This window comes from Idiotropiscis lumnitzeri, chromosome 11, assembly GCF_059441095.1.
Source record: "Idiotropiscis lumnitzeri isolate Australia: NSW breed Sydney's pygmy pipehorse chromosome 11, RoL_Ilum_1.0, whole genome shotgun sequence".
NCBI classification, from domain to species: Eukaryota; Metazoa; Chordata; class Actinopteri; order Syngnathiformes; family Syngnathidae; genus Idiotropiscis; species Idiotropiscis lumnitzeri.
Window position 1 is genome coordinate 1,555,689 of NC_142401.1, and position 20,443 is coordinate 1,576,131.

At 44.7% G+C, this 20,443-nt stretch overlaps 1 protein-coding gene across 4 annotated transcripts in view; it reads left to right on the forward strand.

Moving 5' to 3' along the window:
- igsf21a (immunoglobin superfamily, member 21a) overlaps positions 1 to 20,443 on the forward strand; it is a 154,494-nt gene that overhangs the window by 84,164 nt on the left and 49,887 nt on the right. For all 4 annotated transcript variants that reach the window (XM_088309836.1, XM_088309837.1, XM_088309834.1 and 1 more), the window contains 2 exons: positions 6,464 to 6,585; positions 13,803 to 13,921. In XM_088309836.1, coding sequence (XP_088165962.1) covers positions 6,512 to 6,585; positions 13,803 to 13,921 — 193 coding nt within the window. In that variant the 5' untranslated portion in view covers positions 6,464 to 6,511. The remainder of the gene's footprint in view (positions 1 to 6,463; positions 6,586 to 13,802; positions 13,922 to 20,443) is intronic.

Consider the following 20,443-nt stretch of genomic DNA (forward strand, 5'->3'; position numbering starts at 1 on the left):
TGTCGCTTAGTTGAATCGAGTCGACTACACGATTGAAGGCAAAAGCAGCATTTTGACAAATGGCTGGGTCCCTCATCACATACACACAAATGTGAACTGAAAAGATGAAAAGAAAAAAAAATAAACAGCTACAGGAGGAACATCTGATGCTAAAAAGTGTGTCGCCCGGAACAGTAAGTCAGTGGAGACAAGATTGAACTTTTGGTGTTCAGACAAGCGAACCCTCGTTGTCAATGTCAGTCGATGGACAGTAAAACAAGAAACTGTGCAACACGGAAATAAAATAAAAAGTGTCTGCGCGCAAGTAAGATTAAGAGATGAGCCTTGCTGAGGCTGCACATTCTTTTGGAAGAACAGTCACCCCCCAAAAAAAAAAAAAAATAAAAAATACGCTCAGAGTTAATCCTTTGACATACTCCGGTATTTCCTGTGCTTTATTAGCCTTTTTAGGTGCACCACTTTGCCTTCCACCGTCTTTCCATCTCGTCTCTTGTATATCACAGCTTTTGCACCTCGTAAAAAAGTGCCCAAGGCAAATTCCGTCCGTGGAGCACTTGAGCGCCGCATCACATCCTGGCGAGAGGCTGGCGTCTTTGTCCCCATCGCACGGTTGACATCTGTGTGTTCATGTCCCCGGTGACGAAAGGCGTCAACATTCCAATCTGACGTCGGCCGTCGTGGCCAACCGTCGCGTCGGCACCTTGGATTGGAAAATGACGGAAGAACACATCGCTAAAGCCAAACACCTATAATGTTCCAAAAATGTCTCCGTATCGTAGCACGAAATGTTGACTTCAAACATTGGTACGATTTGCAACGATTAGGACACAGACTAATTAAAGCCGAGACACGCGACCAGTTTTACGCCACAGATCATTATTTGACAGCGGCCCCCACAAGCGGCTCCAACTGGGATCATTATTTGGCAAGCGCTTGGACAGCTCTTACTTAATAAATCAAAACAGTTTACTCTGACATCTTGACATGAGAATATTGCGGCGCTTGTCCTCGGTCTTCAGCACACATTTATTCAACGTAGGCGAAGCTTGCTGTGAGACAAGTACGGTATTGATGGTGTCTCTTACTGCTCATTATTTGCGCTGTAAGAGCAGAAAAAGTGTGGCCGTTGAACCCTTTCACTGGGAAAAGTGGAGGTCTTGAAACAGCCACCGGCGCGAAACGCCCAGGCCTTCGTGTTAAGAGGTTCAAGAACTTTGCAAAACTCTCCCGAGCACTTCGGGCTTCAAACAACGGCCTCGTAAGGCTTCGTATTATTTCAGCCGAAACAGTGATGAAATGCTGCACGCCGAGAAACGCGGGCCTGATCTCTCCTCCTCCTCTACATTTTGTGAGTAATTCCATCGTTTGAGTCTTCCTTTCTTCTCTTGCGTATGGCAATTATAGCCATTTTCAAAAAAGACAATGGCTCCCTTTGCGCCTCGCCACCACTTACCCCTCCCTCGTCCGTTTCAAAAAGACACTTAATGTGATAATAACATTAAGCAAATTAGCGTGGATAGCACCAAAAAAAGTAGCAAGCTGGTTCATGACAAAGCTCTGATCATCTTCTTTGTTGCGGCGTGTCGCAAGCTGCTAATGAGGTGCTCAATAGGAATAAATCTCATTAAGACCTTTTTTGTTTCATAATTATTATTTTAAGAGCGACACCGCTTCATTGACATTCCAGACTTGTATAGATTCAGAGATCACAAAGAAATTTGCACGTAATGTGGAATTTCATATTTGTAGATGAGATTCCCGCGTACATATTAATGAGAGCGAGAGAGTTGGAAATTGCGGACCTCGTCAGTAATTGTCGGCATATTCAGTTTGCTGTTCGACCAATTCACGTACGTTTTTGTGTTTTTTTTCTCCTTTCTGCAGCTTTTTGTTGAAAAGGTCACTTGATCGCTTTGGATTTGTGCTTTCAAAGCGTCTAAATATTTGTGTGTAGGAACTAAGTTGATGTGATACATCTCGACTCTCGTGCTTTGACATACGAGTGATCTGACTTACGAGTTTTTTGAGCGCCGTCGTTCAGGTGAAGTTTTTTTGCTTTTTCTCACGAGCGAAAGTTAGAAATACACGAGATGTACGGTGCCAGTGAACTCAGTTCCAATCACTTCACAACAAGCCGTTTGACGGATACTAGACAATTCTTCAAAAGGCTTCAATGAATCATGAATAACTCATATCTCAAGGCACCACTGTAATGTTTTTGTAAAAGCAAGCTTGGAAGATGATTTGCAATCATTTTCAACTATGTTGGGAAATACGTTGCAGTTCTAACAGTTATCCATTCATTAACCGATCCGCTTCGCCTCACGAGGGTCACGGGCATGCTGGAGCCTATCCCAGCCGTCTTCAGGCAGTGGGCGGGGTACACCTTGAACCAGTTGCCAGCCAATCGCATGGCACACTTATACGCTGCGCTCACAAACACGCTTTTTGGTAATTCAGCATGTACAATCCACCTGCCATGCATGTCTTTGGAATGTGGGAGGAAACCAGAGTACCCGGAGAAAACGCACACAGGCACGGGGATAAGAGGCAAACTCAACGCCGCAAGGCCAGAGCTTGGAATCGAACCTTGCACCTCTGTACTGTGAGGCGAACGCGCTATCCAGAATCACTTTTGATATCGAAAATAAAATGATTCTGGTCCAGGCTCGGTACCTGTATATGCAGTAGAATGATTACTTAACCATATAAGGCCTTTCTGCAGTGTTCTGACCCGTGGTGACGTTGCAGAAATTCAGATTGACACTCCCACAGCCGGGGTAGGGCGAATTAGCTTGAATTTCCTCCAGCGACTGCCCGCAATGCTGCAGCTTTAAATAGCGCGTGGCCAGACTGGCGGCGGGAGGGTTAGCCCCCGCGGTCATGGAGTACGTGCGGCATCGACGCACAAGCCGCTCGGCTGTGTCTGGAGAGATCTTTGTGCAGGCAGAGCATCTCCCCCATTGTTAGCTACCTGTTGTGGACTCACCTCTCAACCCCGAATGGACTATCTGCCGCCATCCTGACGAGGGAAGGTGATGCGACTCTTTAATGTTGCTGTGTGTTGGGGAGGCGCTACGCATTGTGTGCACGGCGTGGCCTAGATTCTGCTCAACAAACGCGGGGAAGATTTCCCGCTCCTCGACTGATGCTACTTTCCTACAATCAGATGCTATTCATCATCCCCTCACGCCCTCCCAATTAAATTTCTTCCCGCCCCCCACACGTCCTAATCTGGAGCTTCTTTGCAAGAAATTGGGAAGGGGGCAGGAGGGCATCCGCAAATGCTTTGCACATTCTTTGGCACGTGTCAGTCAGGAGGAATGAGCGAGGTCTCTTTATTCAACTCAAATTTCTTGAAATCCATTTGCGTTGCGTATACTGTCGAGCGATTGGTGAGCTGCGTCCTATTGCGGATGAATTGGGCCGAGAGGAGGGGTACACCCTGGTTTAATCGTTGGCCGAAGGACCGTTTGGTTTTTGAGTTGTTGGACGAAGCCTACTGGGAGAAAAGTTGCAAAGACAAGGGGACCGGCACTGAGTTTTTAGAGTCCGAGCTCCTGGTATCACTTACTGGGCCACACCCCCTTTCGAGACACACATCAATAAACACATTTTGCGTGTGTGTGACTTTAGACTTTGAAAATGAATTCTGTTTTGTTTTATTCGCATTCTTGGATTTTTTTGTAATTGAGCTGGGAAGCAACTAATCATTAATTGGATGAGATCGATTAATCACGAGACAAATCAGCATTGTGATGAATATTGACGGTGAAAATGATAAGTCAAGGTACCACTTTATTCGGTCTCAGAATAGGAAGAAGCGATTTCGTGAGGGCCACAGTTTGCTTGAGCCTAAATGAACGCTTGTTGTCCAAAAATGACCTTGTTTACCCATCACGAATGCTCTTGCTAATGTTCAAGGATGATGCGAGATCCTGTGTACTATTTTAGGTGGCTGACTCCTCGATGTGAGCGTGAGGCTTCTGTACAAAGCTTCCCTCTGGTCTGCGTGCTATAACGTTCATTCCGCTGATGTATAAAGATTGCATGATTTAACTGTGGCGCAATCAGGCGAGGATATCGGTAATGGCCTACTTAGATTAACATATGAGCTTCTGAACGCATTAAGTGTGATTGGTCGCGGACCCACTTTGTGCCCGCCTCGCAGCCGCCGTTATTGCTACTTTCATTTAGCGCCCGCTTGTGACGCCGGCAAAATGTCACACTGTGCCATTTTGCACCGGTGCCATTTGACAGCTCATTCGCTCGCGCAGGTGAACGAGTGTTGGCAGACGCTGGGCTGAACGCCATTGGTCGCTTTGGCTGTCGAATTGAAGTGATTCAACACATTCGCTCAAACGGCCAAACACACAAAAGCAAATGTGATTCTGGAAATGGCCGCGTGTGTGCGCGACCTCGCTGACCAAAGCCGAGCTCTTTGTGGATTTGTACTTCCTTGTGCACGATAATTAGGACTTCCTAGTCAAACACGGTGAACCTCTTTGTAGGGTTTTAGTTCATTATTTACTCAAGGCACAAAAAAGATCTGTAAATCTAAAATGACCCTAATGATGTTTCCCAGCTTATAAATGAAAATGAATCCATCTAGCAGGTCTTTATACACAATGAAGTCATGTTTTAAATAGATAATTGTCCTCTTGTGAATAGAACACTTTATAATGGCAAGCAATAAATACGCAGCGGTTTTTACCTCTTAATACGGTTGTTTTTGGTGTTACATTTTCATTTGTGTTCCATCAGGAACAGGAACAATTGTTTTGTTTTTCCGATTATGTGCAGATGGAGAATATCTCTGTGACTGTTGCAAATTTCTGCTTTGGATGCAAGTGTCTTGTTGGGCAGAATTGCCGGGTTGGATCCAGCTCAACCGTCCAAAGCTCACGTCCAATCCAAACAGTCGAGACAACAGCAGCCAGGCTCGTTACTAAAAAAAGAAGGCACAGAAAATGTCAACGACAAAAAAGACAAGTAACGAGGTTCCTTGTCCAACGTTTTTTCAGGTCTTCTGTATTTTTTATCCAAACTTGACCTCTGACTTAAGGGAACTGAAAAGTCAAACAACAACATGTAAATCAAGATGAGACGATGAAATGGATCATGTCGCCATTATAGCGTCTTGTACAGACGTCTCATGACGTCTCAGGGCCATCGTGGCAGCTGACAGCTGCTCCTTGTGATCATCTTACTGATACATTCCCGGAATACGGAGTGCGTATCATGCATTATACAAGAAAAGTGCCATGTTGCGAAAATGCACTCCAGTCGACTCGTCTCGCTGTTTTGATGACTTGTGACTTGACGGAAACTTAACAAGACCTGAGACCTAAATTGGATTTGGGAGTAAAAGAAGCCAGACTTGACTTGAGTCAAGATGATTTGGTGACTGTAATTGTTATTTCCTGTGTTTAGTTTAAAGAATATGAAATTAGTCATGAATTTCATGCTAGAACGGGAAAACATGTTGAGTATGAAACTGTCCCGATCATGAAGACAGTCAGCCAAACCCTCACAGGACTCGACTAGATTTGTCAAAGACAAAACAACTTGAGACTTGCTTATACTTGAAGGTTAAGACTTGAGCCTTTTTCGGTCGCATCTCTGTAATTTCCTCCACGTTCTTACTCGAGCTTGTTGCGGCACTGTTGCCGTCTGAGCCCTGAGGCGATGCGCTTTCTCCAGAGGCAAGCGTTCCAACAAATTTGCCAAAGTGCACAAGGAACAATTGTTTGCTCGTTGTAAATACAATTTGATTTTATATTTGTGTGTGCGCTCTAACGGCTAATCAAGACGTTGTTTACCCGAGAGAAGGGGATTGGCCCGATGTGAACGATACTCTCGCAACTCGAAAAAGGCAAAGAGGGCTTCCTTCCAGCCCACCAAACAATTTCTGTCTTCAAAGCGGCATTAGCGGCTCCATTAAAATCCTGTCAGCCTTTTTTTCCTTTATGGCAGCTTGAGGCTTTGAGGAAAGAGAAGAAATCACTGTCATTCACATGCTAAGTGACTTTAGCAATCCTGTGGATATTAAAGGAAGGAAAGAACTACTCCATCTTCCATCGTGCTGCCCGGGAAAGAAAAAAAAAAAAAAGAAGACGAGAGCCGCGTTTTGAATATCCTCCTCTGCAAGGCATTATTTGTGCAGAACGCAACACTCTCAATGCCTCGCATGTCATGAAGGTTTAACCATGTCCGCACCGGAGAGACTTCCCGGATGCGATTCAATAAGCAGCTGTTCAATCGTTTTGCTCCGAGCTCTACGGGCTTCTCATTCCGGCACATTAATCAATGAGGCAATTACACGTATCTCCTCCACTGCGGGGGCCCCGTGGACAACAGGTTGCGCGTCGGCGGAGCGCAAGGTGCAAAAAGGTTGGCCTCGTCCCATTCATCAGCAGATGAATCACGAGCGTCCTCTCTCTCCTTTTTTCTGCCTTCACAGGTCACTGACGGCGGCACCATCAAGCAGAAAATCTTCACCTACGACGCCATGTTTAATACCAACTACTCTCACATGGAGGACTACCGCAGGCGCGAGGACCTCGTGTACCAGTCAACTGTCCGGTGAGCCTCGTTTGCGACCCAACTTACCCACCTTGCTGGGTTTTCATTTTGTGGGATAGTAACATGATACTTGAAGCAAACTAAAGGAATCGAGTTGACATGAACCAAAGTTAATCGCGGTCCGTTCCGGGGTGCTGCTGGACTTTCTATTTGTTCAGATTTCATTGGTTTTTCCATAAAAAAGACAAAGTGAATTACAGTAAACCTGGCGTCCTCAATCCTGGTCCTGGGGGGCCGGTGTCCTGCCGGTTTTCCATCTCTCAGATAATCAGCAAGGTCTGCAGAAGCTAGATAACGATCCTGATCATTTGAATCAGGTGTGTTGCAGCAAAGAAAGATGCAAAACCGGCAGGACACCGGCCCTCCAGGAACAGGATTGAAGAGCCCCGCAGTAAACTTTGGCTCGACTAGCAGCAGAAAGAATGCCTTTGCTTCTGTTTTTTTTTTTTCAAACTGTAAATATGGCCATACTGCATGCGGCAGTTTGACGGACATCCTTTGTGCACGGTGATGACTCCACTAACGACGCGCTGGGGCTTCAATGTTGTTTTCTTTATCGCTGGTCTCTTCAGACAAGAGCTAAACGCATATATAAGATAATCATATTCTGTATGTAAAGACGAACGAAGCCCTGAACATCGAATTTGGTGGGATGCGCATTTGCTGACACAAATGGGCATTTTGGAGTCTGGTTCAGTGAGACGCTCGAGGTGAGTTGGACTCTTAACGTGCATTCAACCTACTTGATGGGAGGCTGCGCTGTTTCCTAAGTGCATACTCTGGACTCCAGTGAATACATTTGCATAGCAACGTGAGAATGAGCCAACGAGAAAGGCATTGCACATCAGGACCAGGTCCTAGGACTGATAGGCGTCTGCAATTGCATCAGTAATGAGGACAGTGGACTTGGGTAAACACTAATTAGCGACTCTGTTAAGGATAGACGGTTCAGTCTTCAGGATTTACCAAACATATGGCGCCGGTGTTCTCTTAGTGGTACTTAAATCCCTGTTAAGGTCCGCACTGCATCCTCATTAACGGGTTTCTGTGAGAGTTAGAAGAAGACGAAGTGGGAGTCGTCTCCTTGGAAACATTTTTCTGTGCATCTTTCAGGATTGCAATGCCTGACATCTGCTTAAATGTTTTGTAATCTTGAGTTCCGGCTGCTTTTGGGCTCGCGTCTCAACAAAGCTCAGGAAGCACGCACCACACGTCAAACTTGGGGTTTCCTTAGAATCGGGCAACCTTTGGTGATAATACCGCTCATCGTTGTGTTTCATCGCTCGGGCTTCCGACGCTCTCGTTGTGCGTTCTTCCTGTTTATCTGGCTTTGTACACCCTCCCCCCTCGACTCTTGTTTGGTGCGGCTGCCCAACTGAGGATGATTTATCTGGACAAGCCTACTATCCCTTTGGGAGGGTAGCATCATTACAGCGGGAACACACACAAACACACAAGCCAAAACGACAAAGTGGGAAGAAGTCGGATTTAAAAATGAACATGCAGAAACCGGGCCGCGCTGACCTTTGCTTGCATTTTATCAGCGCAGTTGGCTTGCGTGGTCAACTCGGGACAGTCTCCTTCAGTGGAATCTTGTACAAAACGACTGATTTTGAGGAAAATGATTAACTTAACTCCTGACCACTTTAAAATGCTGACTCATTTTTACTGTTGTTGTCAAATTTAGTCTAGTTAGTTCTTCATACACAGAGCCGGTGCCAACTCTACTCTCGAAGATTTTTTTTGTGGATCATGGTGACCAGCAGCACTTTTCAATCCAGCCGCTGGTTGCTATGGAAACCCGGCACAACATGCGTAAGAATATTGAAATTGACTGGAACGCCGTAGTTAACGTGGTAATGACTCGCAATTATTTTTAGATTGTTTAATCTCGTATCATTGGACCATGGGAATGAAATATATCAATAATTAGGAAATGTCAAGAGGCCAGCAGCATCTTATATTTATATTGGCAGAGTAATAACACATTCAAGTTTGAAAGCCGTCAGAAAGACTGCTCCGGTAGTCCTGGTGTTAAGTCGATTTATTTTTGCATTTCAAACATTCGAATGACGTCGCTGAGGTCCTTTTTACTTCTCTCGACTACTCTAGACTTGACCCCCAATTACCAGTGGACAATTGTTTTCTCACGACACACAAATGCATGAACATCAAAATGTTGCTTTTGATAAAGTCCTTATCATGCCTGCAAATTGGAATCAATCTCAAAAAGTTTCTCTCTATTGACTTCTTACCTTTTTTCCTGACTCATAAAATCATGAATAATGGTTGCCATTGTGGCTCTTTGCCGGCGATCCAATAATGAAATGGCTTCAGACGCGACACAGGCATTGACTTCATACGACCGGGATCGCCGTTGACAGCCACGACGCACCATCTTTCCGAGCCGTGAAAAGCAGCTGTGGATTTTTTTCTCTCTGTTCAAGAGCCAGAGCACAGATTAGTCCTTGCGAACTTACATAACAGCGCTGGCGTGGAGCTGATGACACTCGAGGTTTGGCGGACCTGTTGTGCTCAACCTCCATTTATACAGGAAGTGTGTGTGGCTCAAGCGATGAGATGTGTTTCGTTCGACGCACAGAAGTGGCAATTTGAAAACAACTCATAGCGGTTTGCTTATGCATTCAAAGCAGGTGTGCGCCATTCTCTCTCCTTGAACAAACAACTCGTGATAAATTACAACGAATTGTAGCCAACCAGGGAACTTCACGTCCACTTCGCTAAATATTTGCACTGATGAGTTCACCAAGCGAGATTTGTTGATATGTACTCTACTTGTTTATAGCATCAAGTGCATACGTCAGTCGAGGTGACCTTGCGGTCATCCATCCATTTTCTGGACGTCTCATTCTAATTTCTAGGTGAGCCTAACTAATTTTGAGGTACACTATGAAGTGATTGTCAAAATAGAGACAAACTAGCAATCAGACTCATGTGGCATCACCCCAACTTGATTTGCTTTGATAGCGAATGACTGTGTGGGTCAGGATTCATTAGGGTTAGGAACCCTGTACTGCATATTCAAGTCACTACCTGGTGTGTCGGTGGTCAGTAGGTGGCGCTGTGCGGTAATGAAAGAAACTCGAACCAAGAGCAAGCCGGAGTACGAGGAGAAAATAACCCACACAAGTGCGGCAGAGAACATGCAAACTCCATTTTAACCCCACATTTCAGGACTATGAGGCAGATATGCTAACCACTTGTGCACCGCGCCATCCCGAGTGCTCATTAGATGACTCGATTGATTCTTCACGTTTGTTGCGATTGTGTATCCATTTGAGCAGTCGGAATAACTTCTGATTTGCGAGTCACTGGAAATATCGAAGTCTGCATTGTGACTTTCCGTCTCTTCTTACAATAAATTGTTACCAACGAGGAAACATCACAAGCACTTTGAAAAATTCCCCCTCATTAAATTCCTCTCCTCACTCTATGAGGAATTAGCCATTTTTCAATATCAAGAACACCGCTTTCCCAAGTACGTACTCGAGACAGTACTTCGTTAAAATGTTAGTATCTCTTTGTAATTCCAACAAAAAAAAAGTACAATTGTGAGTCCCATCCGCCCCCAATTTCATGTTAGCCATTCTGATAGCTGCACAAAATGTAACAAGTCTCCTAACCAACCGATGCATCCTTAGTTTAAGTTAGCAGGCAAGAACAACATCCGGCCATTTTGTTTGCTTAGTTCAGGCGTATTTTCAATTGGAACTTGACTTGGTGCTATGACTGATAACGTTTCAGAAGATCACAAGAAAGCAAATTGAGAAACAGCTGTAGTATCCAGACCAATCAAAAGGCTGAATTGTCAACCCTTGAGGTACCCCATGATTGGGATTTTTTTTTTTAAATCTCCTCATTCTTTCCTATTGTGTTTACTCATATCTGAGCAGCGGGATTAAATTAGGCTTTACAAGGCAAAGGAATCATTGGAAAGTCTGTATTATGATGCCCCCCCTTGCAATAATTCCGCCTCTGTTTTATCGGCGAGAACGTTCCCCTTGCATTCATGCAGGATTTGAATCTGTGAATGTGCTGCTTAGGCTAGCAAACAACAGAAGCGCCGATTTGTGGGGAAGGAAGACAGAGAGGCAAACCACATCAGCGCTTAGTCTAATCTAAGTCAAAGCAATCACACATCCCTCAGCGCTCGCCTTATCCTCTTGGTTTTTGTTGCGCGTGGATTCCTGCAGGAGACGCGAGTGATTACACACCTCTCTTCGCGTGCTTAAGCTAACCTCCGTTGGCTACATTGACCTTTTTCTCCCATAAAGCTTTGGCCAGAAGGAATATCTGACGGCGTGCTTGTTATTTTGATGGAGGGATTGAGCGAAGGAGCGGCTTTTATTCATGCTCCATTTAGTCAGTCCCGTATGCTTGCATTAGCAAACGGCCGAGGGAGTCATCCGGACAGGCCTCAGAAGAAAAGAGTTTTCCGATCCAACCCCTGGGGGACAATCGATCCCCATCTGCCGTGTTCTGCGCACGGTTCCCTCAGAAGAATATTTTGTTCATTCAAACGTACGCAATGTACGACAATGATAAAGGCTTAAAGACAAGTAATGGAATTGGGCCTCTTAAATCTTAATCTCAGTCCAAAAATATGCAATATCTGGCATCCAAAAATCAGACACTCAAAATTTATTAGAACGATAGTCCAATAGTTATCATGAATTTCAGTGTTTGTGGTCCTGAATCTCTCTAACAAACTTATAGAGAGCACGGGTCAGTGTGTCTGAAGTCGCTGTGGTGGGAGAGTCCTTTGTAGCCTGCTCACCCTTCTTCTGGCAAGGCGGCGCATATCCTCACCTTGATGTTGTCCATCTCTTCTCTCTCAACTCGCTTTGAATCCGTGAATGCGGCAGTCATGCAGGACTGTGCTTACCAGATAGCGCTTTGTGTGTAAAAACAAAGCAACGGGCTACATCAGCGTTTACTAGGATGTAGCCAGCCAAGACAAAGCCAATTAGCTCCCCTCCGGAGAGACTCACTGTGCTACGCTCATCATTTTATACGATGGCAAGAGAGGGGGAAAAAATGGGACTATTTTACCGTTATCCCCCGAGGAAGAGGTTGATACAATCTCACTTTATGTCTCGAGGTGCTCACTCTTTTTCTTATATATGCTTTGCTTTTCCAAACATTTGTTCATCATTTCAGCAAGTATTTGCTTTTAGCAAGTCTTATCTCAACTATGATGACGATGATCTCACTTGTGCTGTCTTAGCATGGATCGAAGGAAGCGTTAATGGGAGAATTTAGACGGTCGGGAATTTAATGGCTCGATGGAAGAATGGGAGACATTGATTTGTAGGTAGAGAAATTGGAGTAAGTTTTTTAAAATAACTAGAAGGGGGAAAAAAAGATTGAAAAGCAGTTTTGACTTTTTGTTTTGAAGTTTTGAACCAGCCCGTCCGCCTCACGGCACAGAGGTTTAGGCTTCCATTGATTACGATTCCGGCCTTCCTGTGTGGCGGTTGCATGTTCTCCCCGTCTCTGCGTGCGATTTCTCCGGGTACTCCGGTTTCCTCCCACATTCCGAAAACATGCATGGTATGTGCCCCTAGGTGTGATTGTCAGTACGGAAGTTTGTTCGTTTTGTGTTCCCTGCGATTGGCTGACAACCAGTCCAAGGTGTACCTCGCCTACCGCCCAAAGATGGCTGGGATAGGCTCGAGCTCGCCCGTGACCCGTGAGGAGAGACGGCTCAGATAATGGATGGATTTGTTGGAATTTTTGAACCAGGATTTAAAAGCATTTACACTTGGGGGTTTCTGCTTCCAGCATATACCGTTTGTGTGTGGTATAAAAGTACAATAGCACCTGTCTGACGGAATGAAACAGGTCACTCACATCTACAAAAGGAACACGCTTTATTCTAAAGAAAGGCAAGAACAAATGAGAGACAAAGTGAGTGAATTATTATCAGTACGTAAAAAGGTTACAAAGACATTTTCCAAGTCTTTAATAAAATAGAGAAAACTGCGAACCGTTAATTGTGACCAACGCAACCTCGTCGATCACGGAATTCATTGTGTGAGTTCCCTCACAACGATCCATTTTTTCTTCCGTTTTTTTTTTTTTTTAATTCCGTACATTCTGCTCAGTTTTATCACGACACTGAAGCTACTAATCCCGGCTGTCTTTAGACAAGGGGCGCGGCACACCCCAGCCTGACAATTGGAAACAGTTTGCTCAAATTGAACTGAGTGTAATTGATTCACTCCTGATGATTGCGGTCCACGGATGAGTGAGAAGTAGAGGCATGAAGGTCATAATTGTGAGAGCAGACAGCAGATGTTGCTAAGGGACGTCTGGCGCTCCGTACAAGTTTGGAATTAAACTGCTTGCAATTCATTCGGCGTCTTCTCGCCATTTCCATCAGCGCGACAGCTTTTTCAGTCAGTCACACTGACGCCCCCTAATTAGCATTTGTAGCCCTCGGTTACAAGTTGCGAGAGCGGTCAATGCATCCTAACAGTGACAAGAACTGCGTCAAGGGTGCTCACTGGGTCTGTAAATACACAAATTACAAAGCTGGAACGGCACAAACCTGGTGGGGCAAACCGGAACGAGTGTTGTTGCTCGTCGTTCCGTCCTTGAGCAAGTGCCGGTGAGTCACCACAACATTGAGAGCGGCTGTGGACCGGCAGCGGAAACGAGGCCGAGATAACATCGAGGCACTTCGGATGACCTTGTCCTTCGTTAATACTAAATATTTAGGTCCTGTGCAGAAGCTCTGAGGCTGCGTCCTGTTTCTTTTTGGAATAACTTAAAGATTATTGATTATTGTTCTTGGGAACTTGCTCATCTGCGATACGTGTTTTGATTTGTTGATCATTTGATTTGATGTCCATTGGGCGCCAGAAGCCTCCCTCAAAACTCTTTTTGAGCATCGTCTTTTTAAAAGTGAACCAAGAGAGTCGAGTTGTTTTCGTAACCAGCAGCAGATAAGAACCTTTTTCGCTGTTTGGAAGGTTGTTTGCCTTTAAACCGCAAAGTCAGCTGATCTGAGACTTTAGATCACTCGTGACTATAATGAAGACAATGAAATGAACAGATGGAGTCAGGCAATGACGATGTGGAAAGACTCATGTTTGGAACATGCGGTGCCGTCATGGCAAACTTTATTATTTTTTTAATGGCATCGAACTCTTTGTGATTATACGTTGGCTGAACTCGCTATGTTTTTTCAGGCTCCCGGAAGTTCGGATCTCGGACAACGGACCGTACGAATGCCACGTAGGGATCTACGACCGGGCAACCAGGGAGAAGGTCGTGCTGGCGTCAGGGAATGTTTTTCTCACCGTCATGTGTGAGTACTACCTTCCGACATGAAACCTGAAAGCAAATGCAACACGCTATGCTCATGATCTTGGACATTATCCAAAGGAAACTATTTGTGTGTTGCTCAGTGACGCCTCATTTTTTCTGGTTCACTCGATACAAATTCACCTATTTATGCTCACTCAGTTATCTGAGAAATTCTCCAACTTATCTGCATATTTTTGGCCACGTTATGTAACAATATGTTGCCAATGCCCTGGCTACTTGGTCTGTGATTTTGGAAAATGGTTTGTTGTGTGGAAGTTGGCCACCATCGACTACAAAAAATGATTTCATCTTCTGCCAAAGATGATATTTTTTGAAACACTTGGTGCGATTTCCACCGGACCCTCGTCTGACTTCTGATGGCATTGGTCAAAAATGTTTGTGACCTCTTAGCCAATTTCTTCTCTAGTTGACAAACTGGCAACGATGGTAATCTCAGTGAAAGTTTGTGTTGCCTTGCGTCGCATCGCGATGTCATGTCGAGATGGGTGACACCAGGGCTGTCACTCTCCTGACTTTTTCTCAGCCAGGATTTCAAAGCTAGACTATTTGAACGAGCCGAGACAGGCCTGCTGGCCGTCTTCACGTATATCTGGAATGTTGGGACTACATCTGAGCTCATTGTTTTGTTCCCAGACTAGAGTTGTGCTATCTACGCTAATGCTAGCTTGAGCTTGTGCTTACCGGGCCCAGGTTGGATCCAAGCGCACCTTGTCAAAGTTCTAAGTGGCAAGAAGTGAATGATGCAGTCGCCGGGACAACCGGAGCGCCCCCCGACTCAGCCGGGTCCTAAATTACCTCTCTGTTGGAGACGAAGACGAATGGCCCCTGGCACGGTGGCTAATTGCCGTCTAAACTGAAACAGAATTATTCATAACCTATTAGTGTGTCAAGTTCAATCGGAAGTAGAAGAGCGGAGGCAAGCAAGGAACCCGAAAGAGCGAGCGGGAGGGAAAGAAACAAAGTTGAATTAATAGCAAGCAGTACACAGAGACTATTTTAATTTTTTAAAGGGCTTCATAAATAAGAATGATCATTTTAATGAATCCCCCTGCCAAGAAATGCACTCATCCCATTTTAACCGTTGCCACCTTCCACGGCAGTCCTGTAAAGTTCCTTGCCTCTTTTCTCCAATGTTGACTCCATTAGCAACTTCTTCACTTTAAATGAAATCAAATAAGTCACCTCGCTATCGCGCACGATTGCACCTAAAGCAATAACAATGACTACTGCAGTGTAATAATGTATAGACCTTAAAATGTAAAGTAATTAAGGTTATATTGGATTTTTTTAAAGCACAGTAATACCCCCAGACAGTTCCAGCGACATAATTATGAACATCATTTTTCTACAATGCACTGTACGCCCATAAGTACCGCCAGCTATTACTTGCTATTGCAGAGCATGAATATAAATGAACCACAGCAAGGCATTTATTTGAAAGATCCAAGAGTAGACATTCTTATAGAACGCGACAAGCACACGGTTAGTCACTGGTGAGGAAGCGCAGGCACGTTCATCGACCGTTCTTAATCATATTTTGTTTCATTCCAAAAACAATCACACTTCAAAGCATTGATTGGGTTCAAATAGCTTGATTTTTTTTTTTTTTCCTCTCATCTGAATCCTTTGATCAGAGTTTGATCAACGCTAACATCCAAACCCTGGTGGGCGCCAAACACGTGTTCCGAGAGATTCTCAGTTTGCATGCAAATCGAGTCGCTTGTTGCAATATATTTCCATCTGTGAGTGCAATGTAGAAAGTACTTGGGCTTTTTTTTTTAAAACGGTTATTTATTTTAAAAGGTCTTTGTCACCTCAGCTGCTGATCAAAACAAAAACGTTTAAAGTTGCATTATTCTACTTGATCTACTGAAAAACAAAAGTAAAAAAAAATAAAAACAGGACGTGATTGTGTCACGTTGAACTGGCATCCCTTTGACAATGTTGTCTGTCCATACCACAAAAAAAAAAAGATCTACACTTGATCATATTGTCCAATCCAATCCATGCTTTCAACTGGCCAATGTTTCGGTCCAGTGTTAAAAATGCAAAGTCAAAGCGATTAAACCAAAGTCTGGTGTGCTATGCGCAACAAATTCTGCATTGGATCATTTTCAGATTTGGTCCAAGCTTGTATCATTTCTTTTTTTTGCAGAGTCGAACATGCTATTGATAGTTTCTTCATTTTTGTGAATGTAAAAATGCAGTCAAGGGCAACAGGAAGCGTTTGAACAGTCTGAATGATTTTGCTCTTACAACACCAATGGCATTTGTTATGGCTTTGGCTCCATCTGAAGTGGTTTGATTTTATTTATTTTTTTTGGTGTGTGAGTGTGAGAGTGCTGGACTGATATTCACATTTCTTATGCTGTTTCGAATGAGGTTGATCTAAGGAATATTGATGTCCAAAATATCTGCTAGCCAGATGATGAGCTGCATTTGTCAACAGAGGAGCCATGTGCCTAGCGAGTTGAAATGAATTGAAATGCCGTCAATCTGTTCCAGTCTACAGCCCCAAAAAAAAGCTCCATAAAAATACAATGTAAAGAACTAGTCCGGTGTTATCAAGTCAAAGTACGCTGAAAGTCACGCATGCAGGCTGTAATGTGTAACTGGAAACTAAATTCATAGATTTCTTTCCAAATACTTTCCACACATTTGAAGTCAACTGCTGAAAATGTGTGTGCAAACTGAGAAGGATCAAAAAATCTAACTTTTCATGTACCTTTTGACATCAAGTAATCGTGTTCAAATTTCTGACGAGCCTCAACGATAAATGAACGAGGAATGAATGACCGTTGCTCCACTAGTTCGTGTTTCCCTTTCTCAATGTATGCAATAGCGACCCTTGTCTGTGGAGCTTTTTTATTTTTTTTGCGGGATTGGCGTCTCAAAAGGACATTATGAAGCATTTCAGTATATCGTGATTCAATTACGTCGGGGTGAGAGTTCTGACCCATCACCAATCACGTAAAATAGATATTTCATGGCGCGGACAGAGACGTATCCATCTTTATGAAGCGAAGGTCATAATTTCAGGCTTTGTGGCTGAAAGGAATCAATACGTCTTTTGCCAGTGTTGGAGATTGGGTCATTATTTGCGATTAGCCAAAGTGATTTCTGAGCTACATTGCCAAGCTGACGAGAAAAGGTCATTTGTCTCCTCGCTCTCGGATTTGACCTTGAGAACCCAAAGGTGTCGTGTTGTCTGCTGACCGCGGGGTTTTGTCTTTTGGGGAAATTCTTTCCACCACACGGAGGAAAGAGGATACTTTGGTATTTATAAGCACACGGAGAAGAGTGCTACGCTGCGGAGAGGCTAATTACCTGCTCATCGCATAAAAGCGGGATTTGCTTGAATAATTGATGCCCAACTTTAATTAAGCGCCGCGAATATTTCTCCGCTTGTCTATAAATCGGCGGGATTAATGGCGTCGGCGCTGGCTTGTATGCAGAAGCGGCTGCGCACGCGCTTTGATAGATTGCCGGGGCGGGAACGTGAGGAGAACGCGTCGGCCGCTATCGACCCACAGACGGTGGCCTGATTTTTATTTTTCAGTCGGGCTTTGTGATAAGTTTGTCACTTCCCCTGTTTCTTACCTTTTTCAATGTCTCAAAGGGCGCTGGTAGCGTTCAAGTGCGCTGTTGACTATGTATGACTCACGCGGAAGGCAACAACGTGACAGTTTGCGACAAGATGAGGCAGCTACAAGCGATGTGCCCTAATTTTATTGTTCTCTTGTCCTCCGGCATCAATCAGTCTGTACCGTCAACACCCCCACCCTTGTTTTTTTTTTGGTTTTTTTTTTTATTTATTTTTTGTTTTCCGTTAAAAGAAGAAACATACACCACTCTGTTTCATTACAACTCTCTTTTTAAATGACGGGGTAAAGTGACAGTGCCAATAAAACTGCAGGCTCAGAGCCCCGTGGAGGGAGGAAGCAAGAATGAGCAAATGAATTATTAAATGTTTGTCTTTGAGCTAAACCCTGGAGTGATGAGCGAGGCAGAAAATAAACAGCTCACAAGCTTCCTGAAGGATTTTCCCACCCGACACTGAACTGCTAGTCTGGGCATCGTTGTCTGTGATCAAGACTTTGTCACACTTTCATTTATTTATTTGGTTATTATTCAACAAAACAAGAAGCGACGACTTAATCAGCGCAACCTCTTTGTGTCGTTTTGTCAAAATTGACCTCGCAAGCAAGGAGCCGTCCGTGAGGCAACGAGCGACACCGCCATGGCGGCTGCCTTTTTTTTTTTCTTTTTAAGTGTGTCTGCATAGCACACAGGAAACAAGCGGCGGATGCTTGCGTCATCTTCATCAGCTCCCATTCTGCAGCTTTGGAGTTCAGGTTTTTCTTCGAGGGGGGAAGAGGGGCGCCATTTGCATGCATAGAGTCGTATCTTTTTTGAAGGGTAGCAGAGGCAGTGCACAGAAATAAAATGAAGAGTTTAGCAGGCAAAGACCCGTGATGGAAATGGTGGAGGTGCTGCTGTCTCTTTATCACTAACAATCTTTGGCATGTTTGAGTGCATAAGGTTTCCACTAAAGTGCTCTTAATTGCAACGTGGGCCTTTTCAGGCCAGAGTCTGCTGCTGCTTCTTGGTTTTGAGAGTTTAACCTGGAAATTGCGGAGGGAATCTGTCAGGCTATGTTTCTGAATATCGGTTTCGGGACACTGATTGGTCGGAATTTAGAAGCAACCTTTGACACATTGCGCTTTCATTCGAGTGTAGAAAAAAAAGTGTAAGAAGCAGTTCCATATTAACGACACACACATTATGTTGAATTTAACGCATGAAGCGTCCGATGGGAGGTGAGTCGCTTCCCATTATCAGTCGCTCAAATCTGACTCATTTCGCCGCCTTGACATGACTTCTCATGATTTGTCTTCCTGACTCTTGCGGCCCGATGTCACTCGGCCTCTCATTTGAACCCAGGACCTGCTGCTCCTGTCCCTCCTTGGTATTTATCTCAAAGAGTTGGGAAGAGTGAGTGTGAGCTGTTGCAACGGACAAACTGCGCCGACTGCTTGCGACATTGAGAGATATTTATTAAACACCTGTAGGGCAGAACGGCAGCGGCCGTCTGACGCGTTAATCATGTCGCGATTTTCCTTGGCCTCGAAAGTGCAGAGCCGCCGTTTTTGCAGAGACGGTGGATTGGGGATGTTGGTGACAACAACACGAGTTTTTTTGCACACCCAAAAGCTGTTGCTGCTTTTTGCAAGGTGGCTTTTCAACGAGAATTATTCTACAGTTTCCTTTTGAGACCTTTCGACATCTTCAAGCAGCTCACCATCTCACTCGGCATTACTCGAACGCATAGCGTCGCTCATCCAATTCCTGGCTAATGCTGCAATCTTGCATCAATTCAATATTAGCATTACCTGGAATTTAGCACAATGTCAGCCACATGAACGGCCCTTCGCTGCCTTTTGGAAAATGCGCCATTTTGCGCACGGCAGTCCACCACACTTGGCTTGCGCTGGGCATGAAAATCGAGCCCTAAATGTGTTGCTAAATGACACGATCGCAAATTTGGTCGTGCTTGCAATGTAAGAACGGCCAACTTGCGGACTGTGCGCGTTTGTTCAAGCATGCTCACTTTTGTGAGGGATGTGACTTTTGGTCAGATCGTTGAGGATGCGAGGGAGGAGTGAAAAAGATCCGACACTCTAATCTTTTGAATCGATGAACTCCATTTTAAAATCCTAACCCGTTAGGACTTTTTTTTTTTCCCTTTTACACATGCTGAGTTTCTGAATCCAAAACACCCCCCCAAAAAATTCCAAACATTTCACATTTCAGACCGTAGTCGGATGTACAAAGAGCGTGTCGGACAGTGACGACTGCTTTTAACGCAGCGGCGTGGGAGGATTGAGTGCCAGGTGTCAGATGTTAAATTTCACTATTCCCTTTCATTCTGGCACATTTCTGCCTCTTCTGACTCTGAAACGACCGCCGGATAGACTTTATCCCCCATACCCGTCTGTTCTGCTACCTTTCACACAAAAGTGGTGGGCGAACGGAATGACCAAGGATGTTTTTAGTCCAAACTTGTTGGGCCAACCTCGGAAAACTTTGAGCAAATCAGCACATTTTTGGACAAAGAAGCGCCGTTAAAACACAGAAGAATACATCTTCAAAGTGTTCCCAGAGTCTTTTAGCGCATCACTTTAGAATAACCTTGTCTTGTCTTTCATGATTCCTTTCATGGTTCCCTCGCTCATCCTGAGACGTGGATGTCTGATATGGAACACAACGGCTCCCCTGATGTCTCCTTTTTTGTTCTCTGCGCACTATGAAGTGGGAGCTCAGTTTCTCGTGGCACATCAACCGCCCACCCCGCCCCCCGTTTCCCCTTTCGGATGTCTTCATCACTTGCTCCCCCCCAACCAGGTCCCTCCTCTCCATCAAGGGAGGCCACAGAGGAAAAGCAGATAAAAGTCCCTCGACCATTTACCTCACTATCACCTTCGCTTGATACCTCGTCTTC